The sequence below is a fragment of the Hemitrygon akajei genome, chromosome 29, assembly GCF_048418815.1.
Source record: "Hemitrygon akajei chromosome 29, sHemAka1.3, whole genome shotgun sequence".
Lineage (NCBI taxonomy): Eukaryota > Metazoa > Chordata > Chondrichthyes > Myliobatiformes > Dasyatidae > Hemitrygon > Hemitrygon akajei.
The window spans coordinates 34,329,483-34,355,650 of record NC_133152.1 but is presented as its reverse complement, the minus strand read 5'-3'; the positions used below and the strand labels follow the sequence as shown (position 1 = coordinate 34,355,650).

At 40.5% G+C, this 26,168-nt stretch overlaps 1 protein-coding gene across 11 annotated transcripts in view; it reads right to left on the bottom strand.

Annotated features, from left to right (window-relative positions):
- prdm16 (PR domain containing 16) overlaps nucleotides 1-26,168 on the bottom strand; it is a 716,934-nt gene that overhangs the window by 55,500 nt on the left and 635,266 nt on the right. For 4 of the 11 annotated variants that reach the window (XM_073032140.1, XM_073032141.1, XM_073032147.1 and 1 more), the window contains 5 exons: nucleotides 23,005-23,158; nucleotides 14,485-14,520; nucleotides 12,030-13,413; nucleotides 9,053-9,076; nucleotides 8,858-8,942 (listed from right to left, as the gene is read on the bottom strand). In XM_073032140.1, the coding sequence (XP_072888241.1) occupies nucleotides 8,858-8,942; nucleotides 9,053-9,076; nucleotides 12,030-13,413; nucleotides 14,485-14,520; nucleotides 23,005-23,158 (1,683 nt within the window). Of the gene's footprint in view, nucleotides 1-8,857; nucleotides 8,946-9,052; nucleotides 9,077-12,029; nucleotides 13,414-14,484; nucleotides 14,521-23,004; nucleotides 23,159-26,168 lie in introns of all 11 variants that reach the window. The other 7 variants (XM_073032144.1, XM_073032145.1, XM_073032146.1 and 4 more) reach the window with 5 other exon arrangements.

The following is a 26,168-nucleotide window of genomic DNA, read 5'->3' as shown; positions in this document are numbered from 1 at the left end:
CTCTGATGCTCTGATCCCTCTGGTCCACAACGGCAGAGGCATGTGCTTAGTGAGGAAGTGTTGAACGTAGCTGTGATGATAGGCACTGCAAGGTATGATGAAGCAGTCTGATACTCTAGGGCCCTCTGCAAAGAATGGCTACATGCTGGGGTTCCCTGAATGTAATTTGGAGAGTGGTATCACAGAAGGTCACCTTTGTTTCATATATGAGGGTTACAGCAGATGAGGTGAAAATGAATTCAAAAGTGGAAGTGTCTCCAGTGCTGCCAGTATTTTGTCTACACTTAATCATTGACAAAGGCTTGGTGTGCTTGACAATGCCATCAAATTTCTTTAGGATAAAACATTAATTATGTCAAATTACAATTTCTGTACGCTAGGTAGAATTGCTTATCTCTCTTGCAACTCCAGACCTCTTCGACTTGGAGGCTCTTTGATATTCTGGCTCCACTTATATACCAGATGTTAATTATTCCAGAATCTGCTGCATTCTGAAGTTAGTAGTAAGGCAAAAAAAAAAGAAAGAAAACAATGAATATTTTAAAAATTGCAGATGCTGGAAATTTAAAATAAAATCAGAAAATGCTGGAAACACTCAGCAGGTCATATAGCATCTGTGTAAAGAGAAAACAGTTAATGCTTCAGGTCGAAGATACTTTCTCAGAACTGGAAGGGGTTAGATAGGGCAAAAGAAATTAAAACTAATTGTTTTCACTCTGACTCAGTCCTTTCCGAATGAAAACATTAACTTTGTTTCTCTTCAGTGAAAAAAGTTATGAAAAAGTTCCTTATAACTTCATCTTCTGGTAGTGGAGAGACTACTTTCAGCTTCTTCCCTATGTTGCATGCAGAATTTTAGAGCCTCCCTAATGCCAGATGAATTTCTAACATAGCATCAGAGCACATTTTACAGAGGAACATTTATGGAAAATCCCTAGAAAGCAATAGCTGCTGCTTCCCACTTCGCCAACAAGGCAGTAAAATCCCTCTGAAGGCTCATTTTAATGGCATCCAGGTGAGACATGACCACATATTCAACTTAGAGTGACACTAGACAATATAATAACCTTCAAAAGTACATTTAATTAAAGGAGCCAGGAAAACTAATTCACGTGTCAACCTGATTCAGGAGTTTGCAAGCGCCATCTGGTATTCATGCTACAGACATCAGCAACAACCCTTGATTATTTAATGGCTAAGCACTCTGCACTGGTATGGATAGATAACGTTTTACCTGACTTGATGTCCAATTGGCCAACGTAATGCAGAGTGTCACTGAGCTCTCAAATACTGCTCCCCCAACCACCTATCGTGATGCTGCTTCCCCCCTCTAAATGTGGCATGTGGTTTCCACTTCATTGCTTGAACTGGAATCACACACCTATTCAACTCTAATCAAAGGCTAGTAGAACTTACAATGGAGGACCAAATAAATAGCTACTGAAGTTCACATGTAGAAGGAACCCGACTCTGATTTTCCACCTAGTGTAAGGAGTTCTTTACTGTAATTGCATCAGCCAAGTTCGGCGTGGATATTTAATGTACAAACGAAGACAGAAACATTTGAAGTATGTAATAACAGTGATCAGGAGCAGAACAGAAAATGGAATACAAGACAGTCCATTACCTGACCACAAACAAGATAGAAGTATTACAACTAACTCATGAAATTTATGAAGTAAAACAAATGGCACACATCATTATGCCACCACGTTATAAGTGCATGGCTTACAAAAAAAGAAACTACGGTACCGTGCAAATGTCTTAGGCACATACCGGTATATATATAGCTAAAGTGCCTAAGGCTTTTGCACAACTCTGTATTTGTTAATGTGGAGAGGAGAGTGAGTTTGTATATTTGGCAGGAGCAAAGGATGCTGGGAACGGTGAGGCTGGAACACCGCAGGAGCTGTGAGGGACAAGTGGCTGAGAAGGGTGGCACAGGTGCAGACACATCCAGCCCTGAGACACCAGGCAAGGTAACTTGATTGTAGACAATTAATTCATTGATTATTACAGAATTTCTCCCACACTCCACTCCCTCTTGCACTCCCTCTCTCCCTCTTTTGCCTTGTCTTGTCCATACTGCACCAACCGTCGCCACTGGGCTGTAAACGTGCAGGAGCAGTGTGTGGTTAAGTGCCTTGCTCAAGGACACACACGCTGCCTCGGCTGAGGCTCGAACTAACGACCTTCAGATCGCCAGCCCAAAGCCTTAACCACTTGGCCACGTGCTAACACGCTTCCCAACTATGTTTCCCCTCTTCTTGCCCCTTCCCTCTCTCAGTTAACAACAGAGACCCATATTTGAATCAGGTTTATCATCACTCACATATCAATTCAATACATAAAATAACTGCAGTATTGGTGCAAAATTCTTAGGTACCCGAGCGGTATAAGAGGGGTGATTGATAAGTTCATGGCCTAAGGTAGAAGGAGTCAATTTTAGGAAACCTAACCCATTTATTTTTTCAATATAGTTCCCTCCTACATTCACACATTTACTCCAGTGGTCGTGGAGCATACGGATCTTGGACCTCCAGAAAGTGTCCACAGCAGGGGTGATTGATAAGTTTGTGGCCTAAGCTAGAAGGAGATGAGTTATACAGCTCTCGTTACATGCACATGCAGTTCAAATCTTTGAGTGATTATGCAGAAAGTTTGAAGTTAATAACTCACCAGGGGTGATTGATAAGTTTGTGACCTAAGGTAGAAGGAGATGCTATTAACTTCAAACTTTCTGCATCATCACTCAAAGAGTTGAACTGCATGTGCATGTAACGAGAGCTGTATAACTCATCTCCTTCTACCTTAGGCCACAAAATTATCAATCATGCACTTTCTGGAGGTCCAAGATCCATATGTTCCATGACCGCTGGACTAAGTGTGTAAATGTAGGAGGGGACTATGTTGAAAAATAAATGTGCTAGGTTTTCTAAAATTGACTCCTTCTACCTTAGGCCACTTGTATACATACCTAAGACTTTAGCACAGTACTTTAAGTACACGAGCTTATCCCTAGGCACACGTTTTTCTTTCAATTAGTTTTATGTTTTGTGGTTACAGAACATAGCAGTGGTGAAAATAGCAGTTTTAAAAAGAATCTAAGACAACTATCTATCTGTTGAAGCACAGCGAGGCAGCAGAGTTTTAAAAAAAAGTGCAGCTGCTTTCTTTGCAAGCTAAGAGGATCATTTGAATAAAAAAACCATGCAGCCCATGGTTTCTCCAAAAAAGGAGAGAGACAATTGAGTTTAAATAAAGGCTGAAAATGGACGATATTCAGATTCATAAACAGTGAGTACTGGGTGATAATAGTCACAAAGAAAAAAACAAAAATGGCTGGCTACATCGGAAAAATAGACACATTTGATTGCACAAGAGATAACTAGATATTGTGTACTAACCAAATTGAGCAGTAATTTGAAGCAAATGAAATAGCCAATGACAGGCAAGTGTCAGTTTTGCTGAGTACACTGGGTGGAAAGACACAGTTTGTTTATAAGTTTGACTGCTCTAACCAAACCAGCTGAAATGAGCTTCACCGATATCGTGAAAGTAATGCAGAAACATTTAGAACCAAATCCATTGTTGATTGCAGAGTGCTTTAGGTTTCATAAGTGGAATCAAAAGGAAGGATAGTCCATTTCAGCTTATGTAGCTGAAATTAAGGTATTGTCTGAGCATTGTCAGTTCAGTGATGGATTTAATGATGCACTAAGGGATTGTTTAGTGTGTGGAATCTTACAAGAAAGCATTCAAAATGGCTCCTAGCTGAAGCAGAACTCTCATTGGAAAGAGCAGTTGTAATTGCTGTATCAATGGAAACAGCAGACAATTGAGTTGTAGTCAGGAATGAAAGTGAGTTTGAACAAAATCACAACTTCTATACAGAAAACTGCCTGGCCAAACATATTGTGTTACCGTTGTGGCAGGGGCTCGCACCAAGCCAACGCAGGTTTAAAAGCAAAACTTACAGAAAATGCAACAAAGAAGGACACGTACCAGAGCATGCCAGGCAGACAAAAATAAATGGACTGCACAAGTATGAGAAAGAGATAAAAAATCAAAGTTGCAGTTTTAAAAGAGCACTAATCTGCATGCTGTTGATGAAAAATCTGATGATGTTGAGAATGACAAAGGACTAAGTAGCCCTGAGATTTACATTGTGAAAACTAACAATACACAAGCAATAAGGCTTACACCAGAAATGAATGGCAAAACAATTAAAACAGAATTGGACACAGGCTCAGCTGTTTTAGCCCTTCCACAAAATGAGTTTGAATAGGATTTCAAAGATACTGAACTGAAGGCTGCAGATATCCAGCTAAGAAGTTATTCTGCAGAAAGGATAATTCCTGAGGGAATGACATTCATTACAGTGAAACACAACAACCAACAAGCCACATTGGGCTAGTATGTGGTAAAGCAGGATGGCCAGCATTGTGGAGCTGTGATTGGCTGAGACAACTACAATTTGATTAGAGATCCATTCACCATTTTCATGCCAGATCCCCTGCAACTGAGTCAATTGAACACAAACTAAGAAAGGTGTTGGATGATGCCACAGCAGTATTTAGGGATGGCATTGGAAAACTCAAACAAGACAAGGGTAACGCAGTGTTAAATGAAAATGGCACATGCCAGTTTTACAAAGCCCATCCAGTTCCTTATACCATGTTGATAAAGTAGCCATTGAGCTGGACTGCATGGAGGCTGAAGGAATTCTTTCCAAGGCTGAGTGTTTCCAGTAGTCAAGAAGGATAGTTCTGGAGGATCTGTGGAGATTTTAAGGACACCATCAACCCAGTACTGAAAGTAGATCAATGCCCTCTACCCAGGATAGAGGATATCTTTACAAACTTTTCAGGAGGGAAATACTTAAGCAAAGTGGACTTAGCTGAGGCCTACCTACAGATGGAGAGGAAGAAGAGTCCAAAGTGTTTCTCATCATAAATACTCACAAAGGACTTTATCACCATAATAGGCTTATTTTTGTTGGAGCATCTGCACCTGAACTCTGGCAGAAAGCTATGGGCCAGGTGCTGCAAGGCTGTCCATGCATTTAGAGATACTTGGATGACATCATTGTTACCAGTGAAGATACAAGGAACATGACTGAAGTCTTAAGACAGAGTTAAAAACATTAGAAGATTATGGGCTCAGAGCACAATGCGGGAAGTGTGAATTCTTTAAAGCGATCGTCACTTACTGTGGTCACATCATTGGTGCACAAGGATTACACTAATGTGCTGGGAAAATTCAGGCAGTGGTGGATGTCCCAAGACCAAAGGACGTGTAACAGTTGTGGTCGTTTATAGGATTTGTCTATTACTATAACAGGTTCCTGACAAACCTGGCTACTGTGCTCTACCCCTATGAACTCATTACTACAGATATGGAAGAAATAGCAATGGACATAGCAGAGTGAGGTGGCCTTCCAAAAAGCAAGGTAAATGGTGACATCAGCCACTGTACTCACACATTATGATCCACATTGTCCAATGAAGCTTGCCCGGGATGGCTCACTTTATGGGGGGTATAGGTGCAGTCATGTCACATGTTATGAGTGATGGAAGTATGAGGGAACACCCCATAACCTTTGCATCACATTCACTTAACGGCTGCAAAGAAAAATTATGCACAGATTGACAGAGAGGTATTGAGTCTGGTTTGGGGTGCAAAACATTTCAACCGGTACTTGTGTGGGAGAGAGTTTACCCTCATTACTGATCATCAGCTACGAGTGTCCATTTTCAATCCACAGAATGCTATTCAACTAACAGCAGTAGCACAAATGCAGAGATGGTCTCAGGTTATTGGAAGACACAATTACAAGATCAAATTCAACTAATCATGGAACTGCTGGTGGATTGTCCTGTTTACCCTTGGAAAAGGAAATAGCTGAGAAAGTTTACGAAAGAGGATACTCCTCTTGACGTATTCTCCCTAATGCAAATCGAGTGGATCTCTTTTGGAGCAGAGATGATCCATAGGGAAAGAGAAAAGACTCCACACTGTCTCGGATCTACTTGGCAGCCCAAAATGGATGGAATGTGCAGTACAAGTTCCAGTTCCTCCATTTTAACCAGCACCAGGATGAGCTTGCCCTTGACATCCTTATGTGGGGACAGAGAGTTGTTCCATCTAAGCTGAGAACTAAGGTGTTGGAGGAGCTACATGCCGGTCATCCAGAGTTGGTGATGGTCAAGATGAAAGCATTAGCTTGAAGCTTTGTCTGGTGGCATGGGATAGATCAGCAGATCGAGCAGTTTCCCACGCACTGCTCGGGCTGCCAAAATATCCAGAGAAAAGGTGTGATAATAAATGTAGTTATGAATCATATACAGCATATATATAAAATACATTCTATATTGAGTTGGAGTTTATAGCTAAGCAGGAAGGAGTGTTGTGGTTTTAATACTTCAGTAATATTTAGTAATATTGTAAATATGTTTGTTTAAGCATTATTTGATGTTTACATAATTCATTATGAGTTATATGTAAAAGTATGTGAATGGCATACGTTATTACACCACCATGTCATGACTGTGTGCCTCACCAAAGAAAAGAAACCACATATATGATTTTACCCCTGGGCTTTCATGGTTTTCTTTCAAGTAGTTTTACGCTTTGGAGTTACACTGGCCATGTGACATCACACTGACCAAACACCAAAGTCTTTCTTTTATCCCTGTTACCCAGATAAGATCAGGAGCAGGAACCTGGAAGAGTTTCTCCCCTCTGATTCAGGAATGTTCCAGGTATTGGTTGAGGGTAAGTTACTCCTTGGTTTTAAAGTCACCATCATTTTTGTTCCATATCCCTCAACAGCTTCATCCCTGTTCATTCGCTCCTAATCTAAAGTCTTCCAAACTATGCGTGCTACTGATCAAGTACTTATTTACTCAGAGCACTATTGGAAGCGGTGTTTTAGCTGCCAAGGCCTTAAGCTCTGGAAATCTCACCCTATATTTCTAACTCTCTAGCTCAAACATACTCATCTCATAGATCAAGCATTTGATCACCTGCCCTAACAGCCCCATTTGTGGTTGTGCATCAAATATTATTTCATACTTCTCTGTGAAGCTCCTTGGATTATTTTACAGTTTTAAGGCTGCCATATTAATATATTGTTGTCGTTGACTCAGGACCAACAGAAATTAAATCTGATATCTTGCTGGTCTATGTGGCTCAGTATTAACGTGGTGGGTTCGCCCATTAGAAAATGCAGCACCAGCATATTGCATTTATATACCATCTTCGGTACAGTAAAAAGATAAAATCTGACCATCTGAAACTTAATATTAGGATACATTGTTAAAGAGGCAATTTAAAGGAGCATCTAATAGAGGTGACAGTTAGAAGCATTGGAGCAGGAGAAGGCTGGCTGTGGAATTCCAGAGCCCAAACTCCTGGCAGCTAAAGGATCAAAGAGAAAATCAGGAATACAGTTGCGACAAGAGTTAGATACAAACAGAGATTGGCGATTTATAGCACAGAATGTGGACGGAGAGATAGGGAGAAGTAATGGTGTGAAGGGCTTTGAAAAAAACAAGGAGTTCTAAAATTAGAAAAATGTTAGAATAAATATGGTTTACCACCAACCACATGCTTGGGTGCTTCACTCATGCAGTTTGGATGCCAGACCACGTAACTCATTGCTCAGAGACTACGCCAAGCTGCCATTCCAGGGCCAGCAGAGATAACAAATATGAGAAAGTGGAGAGGGAGAGAAAACTGCTCTTGGTGATTTTCCACATCTGTTTCACTTCTGTCAGACTCGGATTACAATGGAGGCAGCCCACAGCTGTTTACCTCTTTCCCGGACCTCTCCTTTCTCACAATTGCTGTGAGCCCTGCCTCTCTTGCCTGCGTCCGTATCTGATCACTCCCTGTGTGCACTCCATTCTAAGCCACACAAACACAGGATGTTCCTGCCAGACAGGACCCTTCTGTCAGCAGAGCCCTCCACTAAAATCAAGGGAAGTTATTAAAACGACAGACCGGGAGGCAGAACAATGAACGGACTAAGTTTAGCTGTGAAACCTGGTCTCTTGCTCCTTCTTTACAAAAAGCTCCTCTGGGTTATTTATTGGAGCTGGGAAAAGAATAAGGAATTTTAAGTATATGTGCTACGCGTTAAGATAAAAAAAAATACAATTTAAAGTGCCAGCTGAACTCAGGAGATCTCACTGAAAGAGGGTAATTTCCTCAGGTTTAAAAAAAAGCAGCACCTGTCAGAATAAGGTACTTGAATTATAGCAATAGACTTATTAGCTCTTGAAAGTCCCCATAGATAAGAAACCGTCTCAGAGTTCAGGCTGATGGTCCAACAGAGTGGACCCCCAACCCTATAACATACTGTGCACTTTCCAGTCAGGATGGCATTGTGAGCAAGATCTGGATATCTTCCCTCTCTCTTTCTCATGAGCGCTGAAGTAGTTTGTAGAAAGCCAACATTCCCCTGAAGGCTGAGATCAGGCAAATTCATAAGCTGCAGGAATCAGTTGTACTATTGTGCATAGAACATAAAAATACAACATCCTTTAAGAGGTCTGGGGTTTCAGATTTGGGGAATGCCTGGTTTTACAATTATGGAAAACAATAATGATGAATATAAAATTTAATGCTTAAGGCAGTAGAAAGTATAGTGAAACATGAAACAACATTCACTAGTCTTTAAAAGTATATCTGTTTCTTATTTAGCATAAGTAAAAAAAAATACTTTTTCAATAAAGATACTCTCCAATTACTATTGTTACACTGATCCACTCCAGATAACATTAACACGTCAAAGAAGACTAATGTTTCAACAAAATTTCTTAAGAAACATTCAGATGGTAACTCAGTGTACCTGAGGGTGGAACAGAAGTGGGTTTGGGCGTAGATACTTTTCCTTCAGTGAGTTCAGGGGGTCCATCATTTTCCTTTTCTCCACCCTGCTGGACCGAGAAATAGAGAGTTAAATCGGCGCTCAGCATTTCACACACAAAATCCTACCTCTCACAGGGCCACTCGGGAACAATGTGAAGGAAAGATGCACACTTACGCTGTGTAGTGCAGGTGGTTCCAGCTGAAAGAGAAAAGCAAAGGTTGGGATGAAATCCTGACTGCGGTTTTGCCTGGTGTAAGGTAGGAAAGGACTGCAGTCCCTCTTTTTTCTTTCCACAGCTTTCACCTGATGAGTAGCTGAATTACTGGGAGCACACTTTCTCACTCGCATGGTGCTCACAGTTGCCACGTGAACAAACCATCTCACATTTTAAACAGGAAGCTTACCCTTTTTGGACCAAAATGAATTACATAGATAAGATTACATTGGCTGCACATTTTTCTTCTCTGAAAATAATTATATAATGGGACTAGAATCACATGTAAGCCAATTTGCTAAGAACCTGGCTGAGTTTTTAGTAACTGTCAACTTGTGTGGTTATCACTTGCATGTAATTAGCACACAAATTATCTGATCTATTGAATCTAATTTTCTAAGCCATCTGTGGATCTTGGGATCTCAACTGTTTCATCATTGCAAATCTACCCTACATACTTCTTGCACAATAAGACTAGAAAGGAAAGCATGGAAGAAAGTTTCTGTGCAATGGTAAAATTCTTCATAGACTTGCAAAGCTCTTGGAGAAAAGGTTTAAGGTATTAATGCTTTCTCTTCATCTTCATTCCTTTTGTATGGTACAAGCTCAAATACAATTCCATCATTACCCCTCCAGGAGCTTACCCATTCTATATATTTAACAGTCAGCAGCAAGTGTAAAGTTGGACTATTCAACTCTAGAAGGCATCACAGTTTAGTTCAGTTCTTTTGAAAAACATATTGAATTACCGATCACTGGATAGCAATAATGAGTTGTAACAGTGAATGATTTCTTTGGGCTGAGTTGTTCTCTGACCGTGGCAATTTACTTGAAAACATTTTGCCACCAATGAGGAGATTATCAACAGTGCGCTGTTAATTTGTGCTGTTCTCCAAAGCCTTGGCCTTTATATACAGTACTTATCAATCAGCTGATTGGCCAGCATTACAGTCGTAACGTAGGGACATCAATATTCATATACTTATCAATCAAGCATTCTGAGGACACCCCACAGTTAATAGCGGACTGATGATGTCTCCTCGTACAGTGATGAATGTTTGCAAGTTAATTGCCAAAACCGGAGAACAACTCAACCCAACAATTGACCACCCTAGCTACACATTTTCTGAATTACTTCCAAACAGCATCAACCTGGGATTGAAATAGAGAATTTAGAGATCAATCCACTTCAATGGAGGAAAGTATTATGAAATTATCAAAATATTTCTAAAGCTCCTCATCGTTCTGCGCATTTATTGGGATGTGTTGAATGTCATGCAATTTGCAATGCTTTTTTGAAATCCATTTTATTATAATTTGGTCATCGTTTTGCATGACCAAGGATGATATCAATCAGTAATTTGTTATTCAATCTCCTTCATCAGCCTCTGACCTACCTCATTAGAGGCAAATTTCTAGTGTTAGCAAGACACAGAATTCTGTGTTGATGCCTCTGTGAGCCCAGTTCCTTATTGTGTCCCTTGAATCGACTGTTTTTGGTAGAATCATCTAACCCTTACTTTTTTTCAGCCCGATTGAAGGGAGGGGACACTGGGAATCTGAATTTGAGTGGTAAATGTTGGCAGGTTGGTGGAGGACCTCACACACACTGGTGTAGGTGGGTAGGCACGAACTCGGTCCCCAAACACACACACACACAGCACAATGTCAACGTGGAATGCTGCAAGTCCGATTCACTAATTTACTGGTGGATGGCGGGGGAGCTGTGTGGCCTTGGTCGTAGTGCTGACTAGGCCTCAAGCGGTGGTGTTGCTTGTTTACAGCCGCCGAGGAGCGAGGCATCAGAGTTGGTGCGCTCCACCAGAGGCGGTGTAGCTCACTATCTAGGCTGGAGTGGGTGCTGCCCCCCAGTGTTCGCTCAGCAGAAGACAAGCTGTATTGTGGTTGACTGCAGGTTTCTACAACACTTATGGGCTCAGTGTCATGGACTAAATATTTTTATGTGTGACTGTGTTTTATTGATATCATATATGTGCTATACATGCCTTATGCTGTGTGTAACTGTTGGCACTGTGTGGCGGACTTTGGGTCCCAGAGTAACGCTGTTTCAGTTGGCTCTGTTCTCATATAGTTAATGACAATTACACTTGAACTTGAACTGAGTTCACAGACGCACACACACACACACGTGCACGCAAAGATAACGGTTATTTAATTCATGAAAGGAAAGTTGTAATTATTTGTAATTCAACTAGATTGTGAGAGTAAAATGCAAGCAAAATATTCCCAGTGTGAATTTGGGTGCACTGGCCCTTGCACAGTACTAATCTGTGGTTCATATGCAGTGAGTATGCACGGTTCAGATAAATGTGCCCAAGTTGCATAATGGAGTATCTGAGGTACATGATATTCAAAATCATTTCAGGGCTCATTAGTTTTGACATTTTTCTCCAGTTTTCACATTGGAAAATAAGCAAGCATCATCGATGTCATCTTAGAGCAGGGTTTCCCAATGTGGGGTCCACAAACCCCTTGCTCAAAGGCATTGGTCTCAGTGGCATAAACAAACCCCTGAATTTGAGGCCCCTCCAGCACTATCACAGAGAGGCGGTTGTCAAATTCTGCCACAACCTATCTAACTGTGAGTAAGATGACATCCAATATATTGCTAACTGCTTGCCTCCTTTCCTGCCCACTCCTCCTCACATCTAAGTGAGGATGTGGGAAAGAGAGGGGTGGAGCAAATTTGTGAGGGGAAGTGGGCTGTGAGCAGCCATGGAATTTTTCCCAGATTGAGGAAGTGAAGGGTGAAAACCAGAGATCGTGTCATGTCTCAAAAGTAATATACAACTGAAGAAAAAACATCTACAAACACTTCATGAAATTTTTTTTGGTCTTAATGAAACAGTTCAAGCGGAAACCATGGTAGTATCCTCTGAAAGAAGGCATAATGTGTACTATAGGATCTACGAATACCTGTAGATGGGATCCATGAAAAAGGGTGATGGCTTTGCATAATGAAAAGGCTGCTGGTGCTGCACCTTGGGTAGCTCGTCGGTGATCACCATTTTGCGTTCACCAAAAACGTGGTTCTTCCTGGGCTCTCCCGGGCCATTTTGACTGACCCGACTGCGACTACTTATGCTCAGGTCCAGTGGCTGCTCCTCTCCCAAAAGCGTAGACACCATGAGCTTGGAAGAAGGGAGAGGCTTCACTTCTTTCCGTTTCGTGGTGAGGTCAAAGGGTGATTCTGAGCTCGCACTCCCACTTTTCTGGTGCTCCCTGGGTGACTTTGGCTCATTTTTTACCAATAGATTGGGGTTGAGGTTTCGGTCCGTGAAAGGGTACATGGAATGTGGGAAGTTTGGGAAGAGCTGGAATGGAAACATAGAGTGGTACGGAAGAGATCCCATTTTCTTCTCTTGCATTCCCATAAAACCAGTGCCAAAGTACTTTTCCGCAATGGAAGCAATAGCTTTAATGGAATCGTTAGCAGCGCTAGTCGGAAGGCTCTGCTCATCTGGAGGAGGGAAGAAGGAATGTTGGGATGGAAGGTACTGTGTCCGTTCATCAAATTCGTTGTTCGAGTTTACGGAGACCGAAGTGACTTTATCAGTTCCTTTGGCTGACAAATTGGCTTTTTCCTTCTTTTTATCTCCGTCACTCTCTACATCACTGTCCAAATCAGACCCAGTACCAGTGGTTGTTTCTAGGTCAGTTCCACTTGTTGTGTTGATGTCTTCAAAGTCACTGCCTTCTGATAAGTCAGTGTTTTTTACTTTGCTTTTCTCAGTGAAGCAGTTTTCAGATCGAACATTGTTTTTTCCTTCTAAAGGGGTATCTTTGTCATTGAATGTTGACACCAGGGAAGATGCTTGTGAGACTGTGGGAGTTCCCATGGGGCTCTGGACACCTCCATCAATGTCATGATTTAAGCAGCCTTTCAACAACGCGTTGCTTGGTAACACAGGAGCTCTGGGATACAACGAATGGGGGAAAAGGCCCGGGAAACCTGGCGTGAGAGCTGGAAACGTGGCTGTTGGTGAGAAGGGCAATCCTGTCGGGTGTTGGCGTGAGGGAAAATATTCATTAAACCCCAGGGGTGTATGGTTAAGAGAGGATGTAGGCTTTGATTTGTCCAGCATGGCACTGGGAGTGAGAGGCAGACCTTGAGGAAACATTGAACTGGGATTATAATGGTTCTTGCCCTCACAAAACCTACGGTGCTTGTTCAACGAGGAGGTTGTGCTGAACATCTGTCCACAGTCTTTGCACTTTATCTGCGTCCGACAGTCGGCATGCATTCTTTTGTGTCGACAAAGGTTGGAGAACTGAGTGTACGATTTGTGACAGACCTCACCTGTAATTAAATAAAAAGGAGATATGTAGCATAATTGTTTTCATTCACAATTCTAATAATATGGGTACATGAGAACAAGAGACTGAGGTATTAACTGTGACCTACTCAAGCCACATACATTCGGTAGGAATTTGGTCAGGACACACACCCAAGTAATTGTGATAAATGCCATTGAATCCCTCCAAGGAAGCACACATCATAATTGAAGATAAGCTGAAAGGTCACTTGCCACTATGGATCTCTCCAGCTGATCGTAAGCCACAACTGCAGGTTTTAAATTTGTATTTAAATAATGCATATTTGATCATATAGAAATGTGGATAACGACTGGGGAAAGAAAAGTGAAATCTTGTGCATTTTGGGCTGCTTCCCACAAAGTGCGAAGGAGACCTTGAATGTGCAGGAACATCACGGGAGTGGTTTGTTAATACATTAAAATTCATCTGGAGCATCCCAATGAAAAGGAAGGGGAAAAAGACTTGGCCTACTGGAGGCTCGGCTGTATTCACAAAGATAGTCCCAGTAAAAGACGGAGTACGAGGGAAAAAAAACTATTAGAATTCCTCCTAACATATTGTTGCGTTACTTTCTAGATTTATTTTAGTTATTAATTACAAATGAATTCTAAAGGACTAATTTTCCTACGAATGATTGGTTGTTGAGTCCCTATTTGCCTTTACGGTTTCACTGACTATAATAGTGCCTAGAGGAAGGATAATGCTGTCTTTCACTGCTCCCTTTGTCTTTTCCTGACCTCAGAACATAAAATAGTGCACAAAGGAATACAACAGAAGTAAATTAACTAATGTCAAAATTATTACTTAATGAAATTCTTCTAAACTAGGCACACAAAAATGTACAAGGAAGAGCAGGGCAGTCTCACATCTTCAAATCAGAATTATTACTTGTTCTCTGAGGGCAATGGACAATAACTACCTTCATTTATAAGAAAACCTAAATAAAGAAATGACCAGGCTTTAAAAAATGAGATGAGGTACTTAGTGATAACACTGGTTATGGGTGACAATGTACTCCTGCACTTCAACAGCTATACAAAAAAAGATTTCTTACCATCACTCTGTGTCCATGCTTGTCCCTGCCTCCTATCTGTCAATATTATACAGATAAATAAAATTACAATATAATCAAACCAATTCTAAATCCTCTCATACTAACTTATACTAAGCACTGTCATAGTAAAAGACTTGCAGCTGTACATAGGGATTTGTCTATCATCCCATCCCACATCCACCTTACTCCCTCTCCAATGGGATTACAACTGTCATCGACCACCCAACTGGTTGACTACAGGATGCTTCTCTGCACGATGGGACTGCTTTCAATTGGGATTTTCCTTTCTTCTTTTCCATCTTTTACCCTCCTTTCCAAAGATTAAAGGTGCACAATCCTTGCAGCTGAACGATTGGTGGGTTTACAAGCTCGAATAATATTTCTGAGATAGAAAAGGAATCCTCTAAATCTATCCAACATTCCACTGCTAAAATTAAACAACAAAAATGTAAGAGCAGCAACCTTTTTGACTAATGAATGGAATCATAGAAAATCATAGCACATAAAAATATTATTCAGCCTATCCTGTCCCTGATCCACAACTTTGTCAATTATAGCATATTTAGTGATACGTAAGTAATTTTTAAATGTAATGAAAATTTCCACCTCAACCATCCTTTCTGAGAATGAGTTGCAAGCATGCATTGCAAATATTTCTCCTCCAAATCCTTATTATAAGTATGCCCTATTATTGAACTAGGTGAGTAAAGTTTTTTTTTCCTGGTCTCCTTTTAATATTATGCTTAAATTAATTCTCCTCAATCTTGCCTGTTCTTAGCCCAATCCTTCTGTAGAACTAAAATTCTCAATTCGAGGCAATATCCTCAGGGAATCTCCTCAGGACTCTCCCCAGTGCTGTGCAATCACATATTTCCTATAACTTGGTGACTGGAATGAAACATGAACTCTTAAGCCTAACGTATTGCGTAGCTCAAGCATTCAATCCCTTGTTTTATGTTCTATGTTAAGGAAGGTATTACTTATGATACTTTCCATATTTATCTATTTACTGTCAGGGATTTGTTTACATTCCGTCCAAGATCAATGGGGTCTCTGTAAACAGCAGGGTAGATCAATCAAGTGAAAAGTATGCCATAAGTTATACTCAAACAATTTATCAAAATTCCCCCATTTACAGTGCACTCCTTGTCATGTTCCTTGTCTCTACAAATAGATTACCTTAGACTTCTCCAGAATGAATTTTATTTTCCATTTCCCTGTGCACCCGTGATGTAAAGGAACAATTGTGTAAACTTGCCTTTCCAGTGTGTGGTGTCCTTAATGGATGGAAAATAGATGGGACTGGCTATGGAAATTCTAACAATTTCTTTGAATCTAAGTGACTATTAATGTACAAGAAGTTTTTCTAATCTACTTACTCCATTTTTCATTAGTAGAGAATATTCCCAAAGTCTAATCTAATTGTAATAACGTCTATTACAATCTGTATTTTACGTAATAAAATGGCTCAAAGATGGCCATTGTTGATTTGCCACGGCACATTGGATGCTATTATCATAAATCAAGGAACATAACTAGAAGCAGGAGTAAAATACATGGCCACTCCCCAGTGTTCCACATGTAGCATGGAGAAAGAATTACATCTGTAGTCTTGTCAGCTTCCTTTTTTAACCTTCTTTCAATAAGGCTTAACATTCCACTTGTTTTCCTAGCAATTATTTCTGCATAATAATGTTCTGCTTTTCATAAACCAGCACACCAAAACTCCTTAATTAATCTACGTCTACTATTTCTTTACCATTTAAAAATATTCTGAGTTTCTATTCTGTCCTATCAAAGTGAATTATTTCCCATTTCCATGATACTAGTTTAACTTGACAATTTTCCTTTGCAGGCTCAATTCCTAGCCTAGACTCACCTCATCAATAACTTTGAGATATTGCATTCTGATTCACCCAAGCCAGGGGGTCCCAATCTTTTTTAATGCCATGGAACCCTACCATTACCCAAGGGGTCCACGGACCCCAGGTTGGGAACACCTGATCTAAGCCATTAAAATGGATTTACATCACACAGGACTCACTTCTGATTCTATTTCAGATGGACAACCCTCTGGAATATCAAGTCCAACCTGAAAAATGTATTCTTACTTATTTCATTAGCTCAAGAGGTCTTACATTTTAATGTGACACCCTTTCAAGTGGTACTTTTTAAAATGCCTTTTGAAAATCCAGATACACTACATTTACTGGTTCTCCTTTATATAGTCTTTTTGCAGTGACAGAAAATCCACAGACAGGTCAAACATGATCTCCCTTTCAAATAAGTCTTGTTAAACTTTGTATGCTTTGTTGAGATTGACTTGTTCGATTTGAACATCACTGATTTTTATGTGGCTGTCCATAAAAGCAGCACAAAGTTTTAGAACAATGTGCAGAGAAGGAAAGTGATACAATATTACTTTGTAGATTTCCATAGTTGTGTGTTTTAATATGCTATTATACATCTAACATTTGGTTGTTATTTGGTGTCAATTTTTCTCCCCGGTATAAATGGGCATGCACACATTCTTTGTGAAAACTGATTACTTTGATTGCATCATCTGGACAAGTTACACAACCAATTTTCATTCAAACACTTTTGAAAAACTCTGTAGGGTTATCTACTAGTTAAACAAAAATATGCCCATTACAGCTGATGAACAGTATTGATGCACTCAGTTAAATTAGATACAGTGCAAGTGCTGTGATTGCACAAGTCAATGATAGCTAAAAGATTTATAGCTTTATATAGAAAAATCAACTTTGAGCTCAAGGATTTGGGAGAAGTGAAGCCTTCAAATTAAAGCTTTTATGATGGCACTAGAAAATACAAAGGATTTTTTCATCTTGTCTACTGTACAAATTTTAGTAATTAAGGGAGAAATAATGGATACAAACCACTTCAGGCAGGATTTAAGCTACTTGTGGGACTGAAGAATAATGGTAATCAGCTTGCTGAAACTCCCAAAACGGTGAAGTCAGGGTGGTTGAGTGGCCTCTCAGCTTACCAATTGTTGTGGAAAACCACACTGACTTTCAAGAAAATACATTACAAAATCCCTTATAAATGTGAACTTACTGATTCATAATGGGAAAAGATGGCACAAAAATGTGAGAACTGGAAGTTCAGCTGCACAGATCAGAGTTGTAAGCAAATGTTAAGAATTTTATGAGATCGATATAATTCAATTAGAAAGATATATATACCTCAATGGATGAACTTTGAGATGATCCTCCACTAGTACTCAGTCTTATGGTTCCTTCTAGACAATGGGAGTAAAAATAGTTCTGTGTGCTAAGACTTCAATCAAACAGAAAATAAGGCAGCCGATTCTTGACTGCCCACTTGAGGTACTATGGGAAGCCAGTTTTCCTGGTAATATTTATCATTACGAACTAAAGGCTTAAAAGTGAAAACCTGAAATAAGGACTATGCTCTTTGCTCTCTTCTGAATTTATGGAAATCCCTTGACCTGTGATGTGCTTTCTAGCTGCTTCATCCAATAAGAGTCATTCAATTAGTGCCTTCAAATTAGAGTCATCCAATTGGTTCATAGGTAGTCAAAGGAAAATAACAGCGAAGTCAGAAATATCTTCATTTTGAGAGATATGGTCTTTGCCTGGTGGGAACTGCTATTTGTAGCTTGAGAGATTTCCTCTTGGCCATTCAGGGTGGATGGATGTTGTACTTTTTGAGGTCACACATGCTCCTCCCAGTCACTACTGACAACAAATACACCCAGCAGCACAATTCAATGGCACTGCTGAGGACAACAAGTAGTCCTTCAAAAGGTCATTTCAGGTAATACTCACTTGGCTTGGGTAAGCACAGTAAAGCCAGCAGTGACCTCTCAGCTTATCAGTCCTACTGTGTCTCATTCTCATAGTCATTCATCAAAGCTTCAGGCCTTAATTGGTGACTTGTTTAAATTAATATCAACCCAAACTAGTTAATAATATAACTAACCATATTAAAACACTTGATGAATACATTTCACAGAGAAAACAAGTATTTTTAAAAAAAGCATATTTGAGACTTTCTAGAATTCAGTTAAATTTCCTACTAGTGTGGAAGTTGGGTGATGATTTATAGGTTTCAGATACTCATAAATAGTTTGCACAGAATCACATGCTGAACTTATAGTCAGGTCCATACTTGTACTGCATGTTGAGGTTGGGTTGGGTATGGGAATGGCATTGCAAGAACGCTACTGGGCCAGAACAAATGGTGTTTGGGTATTCCAGCTTAGGAATGTGTGATCTAATGTTTCATTGCTTCAGTTCAAAGTAAATTTATTATCAAAATATATATATGTCACCATATACAAGCCAGAGATTCATTGTCTTGTGGGCATACTCAATAAATCTATAGCATAACAACCATAGCAGAATCAATGAAAGACCACACCCCAGAACTGAGCAGTAGTGCAGGCCAGTCAGACAACTAAATGGGAAGGCTATTCCATGAGGGAAAATAAAATCTGTGAAATTTATGTTTTGAACTATTTGAACTTATTGATCCAAAATGGCAACAATAAAATAGAAATGAAATGTGGTTGTGCACATTTCAGACCGAGGTACCTGCAAAAACAGCCTTTGTGATGCGATCTCTCACTCTTACCAGAGATTTCAATGTCTGGGAATAATGATAAATAAGTGTACTTTCTGTAATTTGAGCAAGATTTTCTTTGAGTAGGTGACACTTCAGTTTAAAATCAGAGCAGGAGTCATCAATGGCAGTACCCCAATAAATGGAAAGGGAGCTTGACAGCTTTTACAGAAACACTACAGGTTATTATTGGAAGTGTGATTTGTAAGTATGTCAATATTTGTCAGGTCTCCCACACATAAAGGTTTGAAAATCCTGATACTGAAAAACAGTTTATGTGTGAATTTACATAATTTGTGGGTATCTGTGTTTACATAGGTTTATGTCTCTCAAAAAAAAATCCCAGAGTTGAATGAAAAGAAAACAGAGGTTAGGAATAAACAAGTCAATTTCAGGTTGGGAAGACGTGACCAGTGGATCCCTGGTCTTCATAGTCTTTGTCAATCATTAAAGACAGTGCAGCATCCACAGTGGGGAATAAATAGTCGATGTATCAGGCCAAGACCCTTCATCGGGACTGGAAAGGAAGGGTGCAGAAGCTAAAGTGAGAAGGTGGGGCAGGCGAAAGAGTACAAGTTGACAGGTGATAGGTGGAACCAGGTGAGGGGGCTGATGTGTGAGTGGAGGAGGGTGATAAAGCTGTGAGGCAACAGGTGGAAGAGGTAAAGAGCTGGAGAAGATGTAACTGGATAGGAGAGAACAGTGGACCAGGGAAGAACAGGAAGGAGGAGAGGCACCAGAGAGAGGTAATGGGCAGCTGAGGAGGAGAGAAGAGGTGTGAAGGGAACCAGAGTGGGGGAGTGGAAAAAGAGAGATGGGGGAGAGGGGAGAAATGACCAGATGATCGAGAAATCAACGCTCATGCCTTCAGTTTGGAGGATGCCCAAGTGGAACATGAGATCAATGATCTCAAATATATCACTGATCTGTGTGAGTGAAGCAAGTGGAATATAACCAGACTTTGCTGATGATAGAAAGTGTGTTGACAACAGAGATGTGAGCTCATCCACTTCTGTAGAACAAAAGAATTACACAGTATTTTTAAATGGCATGATAAACGTTGGTGTTCACCGGGAGTTGGGTGTGTACATAATTTAATATTAACATGCAGGAACAGCAATCAGATTAGTAAGGCAAATGGTATGCTGGACTTAACCGAGAAAGGATTTGAATAAAAGCCATGTATAGAAATCAAGACTACGTCTGAAACATTATGTACATGTCCCATCTCCTAGCCAAAGAAGTATACGCTTGCATTAGATGGAATGCAGTAGAGATTCACCAGATTGATTCCAAGAATGAGAAAATTATCCTAGGAGGAGAAACTAAGCAGACTGGGCCTACACTCTCTAGCGTTTGGAAGAATGGGAGGTGACCTCATTGAGGTCACCAAATTGTTAGAAGGCTCGACTATATTCTTAGAAGGCTTGGCAGGATAAATTCAGATATATTGGTGACAAGAGCTACTTCAAACTAGGGGGTCTGCTGTTCAGAACAGAGATGAGGAGAACTTTCTTCACCCAGTGGTGGTGAACCTTTGCAATTAGGTATCCAGCATGGTTGTGGAGGCTCAGTCACTAACCATACAGTATATAAGACAGAAATGGTTAGGTTTCTGCTATTAAGGGAATCAATGTACATGGGTTAGTATAGGAAAGAAGTAATGAGGTCAAAAATCAGCAATGATTTTATTGTACAGTAGAGTGGGCGTAACAGGTAAAATACCCTACTACTGCTTCTGTTTCCATATTCTCACAAGAAAATAAGAATATAAGAAATACAATCAAGAACAGAATAGTTCCCTTAAGAATATTCTCCTATTAAGTTTCTGATCTCAACCTCAGCATTTAACTTGTTTTTCATAAATCTAGTTTCCCTCATAGATCAAAATATATCTCTGCCTTAAACATAACCAGTGATTCAGTCTCTCCAGTTCTCTAGGTTAGAGAATTTTAGAAAATCAATCTTCTCCTCTTTTCATTTAGGATACCTTCTTGATTTATAGTCAATGAAGTACATGAATTGTGATCTTAACTGAAAGGAGGAGAAGATTATTTATCTCAAATGAATATTTATGGTCATTTTCATCATTATGATTATCATTGGTCATATGATTATTTATGGTCATTTTCATCAAAATGATTATCATCATTTCAGGTCCAGCAGCTCTTGACCCACCTTAGCTCTTAAAGTGGCTCAGCAGGTTTTCTGGTCTCTTACCTTGCCCTTAAATGAACAAAAGCCTGGCTGGTTGAGTTCTATATTACTAGCTGCGTGAGAGATGCCGAATTGTTCAGGATGGGTCCTCAGTGACTGAGAAGCAAGAAAGATTCCCGAGGAATTGGAATCCAAACTTCAGCCAAGTATTTTAAAGTCACGTCCCCATGGAAGAGTTTGATGGTTTACAGACCAACACAATTGACTGAACTACTTCCCAGTAGCAGCAAGAAGTGTGAAGACTCCACCCACGTACGTAAATCTGGTAACTTTTTGGCCGTGAACATGATGGAAAATCTAGTAGATTTTACTATTTCTCCAACCCACACCACCACCCTTGGAGAAAGAAAAGGCAGGACTTCAGTTGGCAATGGTGAAATTAAATGTGAGAGGGTGAAATCGAGCATTAAGTCAAAGGAAGAGCTCCATTTGACAGCAGTTAATTCTCATTGCTACAGCAGTAGTTGACATTTACTTTTTTTTTTACCTTCTTGACTTGGGAGGAAGCGTGCTCATGCCAATAACACCAGGCTCTTTGTGGTTGAAATGAAAAGTGACAGCTTCTACATATTTAGTTCAATTCTGCAGAGCACTTCACATCCCGAAGGTCACTCTCCCAGGAGGGTGCAACCGACACAAATATGAATGCTCAAGCTTGCAAGTTTTTCACTACGTGCTCAGGCTGTCCCTGACGTAGCAGTTTCTCACTGTAAATTATCACTCTGAGTACTGGAATTAATCATCAAATTTTCAACAACATGATGAGTAACAGCTTGCCAGTGTTGAAGTACATGGCAAAATCCTACGGAAACTTTTTCAAACAATCTTATCACCGAGAACTAATGGTTTTTAGATGGCAGACAGACCAGTTATCAGAAAATCCATTTAATTTCCAATTTGTTATGGCTGAAGCAGAAATCTGAGCAAAAAAAAGGAGTTTGTAAGGTCAGCTCTCTGTAAATAATGAGTTATGTGTAATGGGTGGGCGGCACTAGATCAGAGTTTTGATGGACCACATTGGTTTCAAGATTGTGATTCAACCGCACGTGTTTCAAAGAAGAACTTTATCCCTGACTGGTTAACGTGATTATATATGATAGAAAGCTAAAGCTATATTCAGAAATTTTTGAATTGGCCTTAATGCCGATTCGACCAAATAACCAAGCCTTTGGCTTTTTTCCTGTCCTGGACAATAATTCATGGCCTGATGAGTGCAAAGTTGTGTAACTCCAACCTAAACACTGAAGTGATTGAAGGTCACCTGAGTGAAGGCCATCATCTTTGTGGGACCCCCAATATGAGGGAAACCCTCTGTGGAAAAAAGTTGCCTGGAGGAAGAGGCTTGGGGCTTGTGGGGGGCGGGGGGGGGACAGGAAGCATAGAATTGTTGGGGAGACAACTATCAGGAGACAGATATGTTATATGTAGTTTGCAAAATTTACCAAAGCAAAAATCAGAAAGAATTTTAAGGGGTAACGAAGGAGAAAGTTGGCAAGGGGTGAGGTTTCTGAAATAATGATCATGGAAATCTGGTGCTGACTGCTATGTTAATAAGAAAAGAGTGCCCTCTGCAAAGAGAAAGGCTGTTGGACTGCACTATGCACTTCAACTCAGCTGAGGAGAATGATTAGATTTTGGAAAACACAGGACACCTCCAATTACATATTAAGTTAAGACAGTTCGATAACTCACAGGTGAAAGGCTTAACACTGCTGTGTATGTGCTTGTGCTGTTTTAGTCCAGATGACGTGGCAAAGGTTTTTCCACAGTCAGGGCACGCGTGCGCCCGGGCTCCCACATGCTGAGACCTGATGTGCCGCTGGAGGTTGCTCGGATCGGTGAAGACCTGATGGACAGGAAGGAGAGAAAGCAAAAAACAGAGGAAGTCATTGGAAACTTGCGCACGTGGAGGGTTCCGATCATCTGTTTTGGAGATCTCTTTTAGACAGCTATTGTTATCACACCGGAAGCTTAAATTAATCGAGGGCAAAAGTATGTAGCACTTTGGGAAGGAGTAGGAGAGTGAGACAAACTGGTGCCACTTTATCAAGCCGACAAGGACATGGGGATGCTGTAAAATTCCATGTTTTATCAGCTTTGGGATAAAATCTGCTAAGTTTTGCCAGAGTTGACAGGTTGTTTTGTGTAAGTTATTTTCAGTCAAATTGAGTATTTTACCTTGGGTCCTCAATCCAGGAGAAAAGGTGGTAGATTTCCACTCATTTACTGCCCGGTATGATTTAATACTTGTGTGGCTCTGTCATATAGATCTTTTTCTGCTGGATCAGCAGGAGTCAGGGTGACAGCAATTTTTCCAGTATGGTTCTGTTCCTTTTAAAACATACTGCAAGACAGCCCATTGCTGCACATATTGGGAACGTCAATGGATAACCTAAATAGGTCACTTGTCAATGGAAATTCCCTAAGCATCAGGGGATCTATAATTACCAGTCAATGCGCAGAGGCATAACCAATATTGAAGCTTTATTGATAAATGACTGATGCTTCATTATCCCTGTGATTAGCTGGAATCACTCTTAATTAATGAGAGGCATTGCAAGCACATTCTGAACCTCAGATAATAACTCCAGGGATATCAGAAGTCCCTGGATTCCAACTGTGTAACACCTTAGAAACTGCACAAGACTTAATACTGATTCTCACCACAATAACAACGTGTAATAATGTAATCCATTATATAGAGCAAACTACTTCAAGGCACTAACCACTTTTGATATCACTGAAGAGGGCCAATCATTTAGGACCAACTGTTTCAAAGAAAAAAAGGTCTTAGAAGAGAAAAGAAAGGTAGAGAAGTAGAGGGATTTGGGAAGGAAATTCCAAAATTTAATGCCAAGACAGCTGAAATCATGGCTGCCAGTGTAAGACTGATTAAAACAGGGGATGTGTAAGAGGCCAGAATGGGAAGAAGCCAGAAATCTCAAAACTTTGTTGAACTGGAAGAGGTTATTTAGAATGTGAGGCACAGGGCCACAGAAGAAATTGAAAACAAGGATAAAAATTATAGAGCTGAGAGGTTATCTGACCTGCCGTCAATGTAACTTAGCAAGCACTATGTTAATGAAACAGTTTGAATTTTGATACCGTCAGCAGAACTTTGGAAGAGTACTCGTTTAGATTGGGTGGAAGATTGCAGGCTGGCCTGGCGCGCATTGGAATAATCAAGTCTAGAGGAAATAAGGACATGGAAAAAAATCTGCAGCAGATTAAATGAGGCAGAGTAACAGCTAGGCAATGTTCTGAAAAGTAGAAATGGTCAACTTTGGTGGTGATGCAAACATGTTGCCAGAAGGTCACCTTAGAGTCAACATAATAACAAGGTCATGAACACTGCCTCATTCTCAGATATTTTCCAGGGTTGATAATGATTATCAGCAAATGTAGTCTGTGGCAGGGAACAAAGGCAATAGCTTCAGTCTTCCCCAATATTTATTGAAAGGAAATTTGAGTGCCAGACAAGCAGTGTGATAAATCTGACAACAAAGGGGTCAAAAAGTGTTAATGATAGAGTCGTACTGCCCTTGCTCCCACCATGTGCTTGCCAAACTTTACGCCCATTTAGACTATCAGGTGGAAGCTGAAGTGCTTCTTGGATGGTCCCACTGATGGTCAACATGTAAATAAGAGATGGAACCAAGAGTTCATGAGTGACAAACAAAACAAAGGTGGTTGGCTGCATATAAGAATGGGGCAAAGCAAAGTTCATAAATTGCACTCTTTAGAATGAGAGACCACTCAGAAGCACACGGCTACAAATAAATATAAGTGAAAAATGCCACAAGGATCTAGCAAAAGTTGCCTGACATGTTATTTTTGATTAATTGAAGTAAAGATGAGTTGGAAGGGAGACTTATTAAACTTCCTTCCTGCAGTCACTTGGTGGCCAAAACTGTAACTTCTGTGACCGTTGACATGGCAATTTACAGTACAAAATGTCACTAAAAGAAGGTTGACCCAAATCTTCAAGAACTGGTGGCAAATCATATGAACAGAGCGCAATGCAAGCTCTAAGTTACCATTTAATTTATGGACAGACAAATAATGAGTGTGTGTATGCAAAGTAGAAAACATTCTGCATCCAAAGAACTCAGGATGTCAGTTGGAATAAGAAGCTGATGTTTCGGGCCTACCCGCTTCATCAGAGTGGTAAGGAAGGCAGCAATAGCCAGAATAAGATGGTTGTTGGAGGGGAAGGAATACAAGCTGGCAGGTATTAGGTGAGACCAGGTGAGGGGAAAGGTTGGACTCAAACTAGAAGCTGGGAAACTTCACCTGTGAATCTGTCGGGGTCTTCTACTGTATCTGGTGCTCTCTGTGGAGCCTTCTCTACATTAGGGAGATTGTTTAGTTGAGCACCTTTGCTCTGGCCACTACAAAAGGCAGGATCTCCTAGTAGCCATTCGACTTCCCATTCCCATTCTGACATGTCTGTCCATGGCCTCCTCTGTCGCCTCAATGAAACCACACTCAGGTTGGCGGAGTAGCACCTTATACTCTGTCTGGGTAGCCTCAAACCTGATGGCATGAACATCAATGTTTCCAACTTGGAGTAATCACTCCTCCATTCCCCCAATCTGGTTAGCTTCTCATTCTTTCTCTCCCCCTCCTCATCTGCCCATCACCTCCCTTCCTTCTTCCCTTTCTTCCATGGTCTACTGTTCTCCTCTTATTCTTCAACCCTTTACCTCTTCCACCTTTCATCTTCCAGTTTCTGACTTTATTGCCTCCTTCCCCCACACACTCACCTTTTCCCTCACCTCACCATCATCATCACTTGCTGTGCTGTACGACACAGACGAAGTTTTCAACAGAAGTGGCTTGCCATTGCCTTCTTC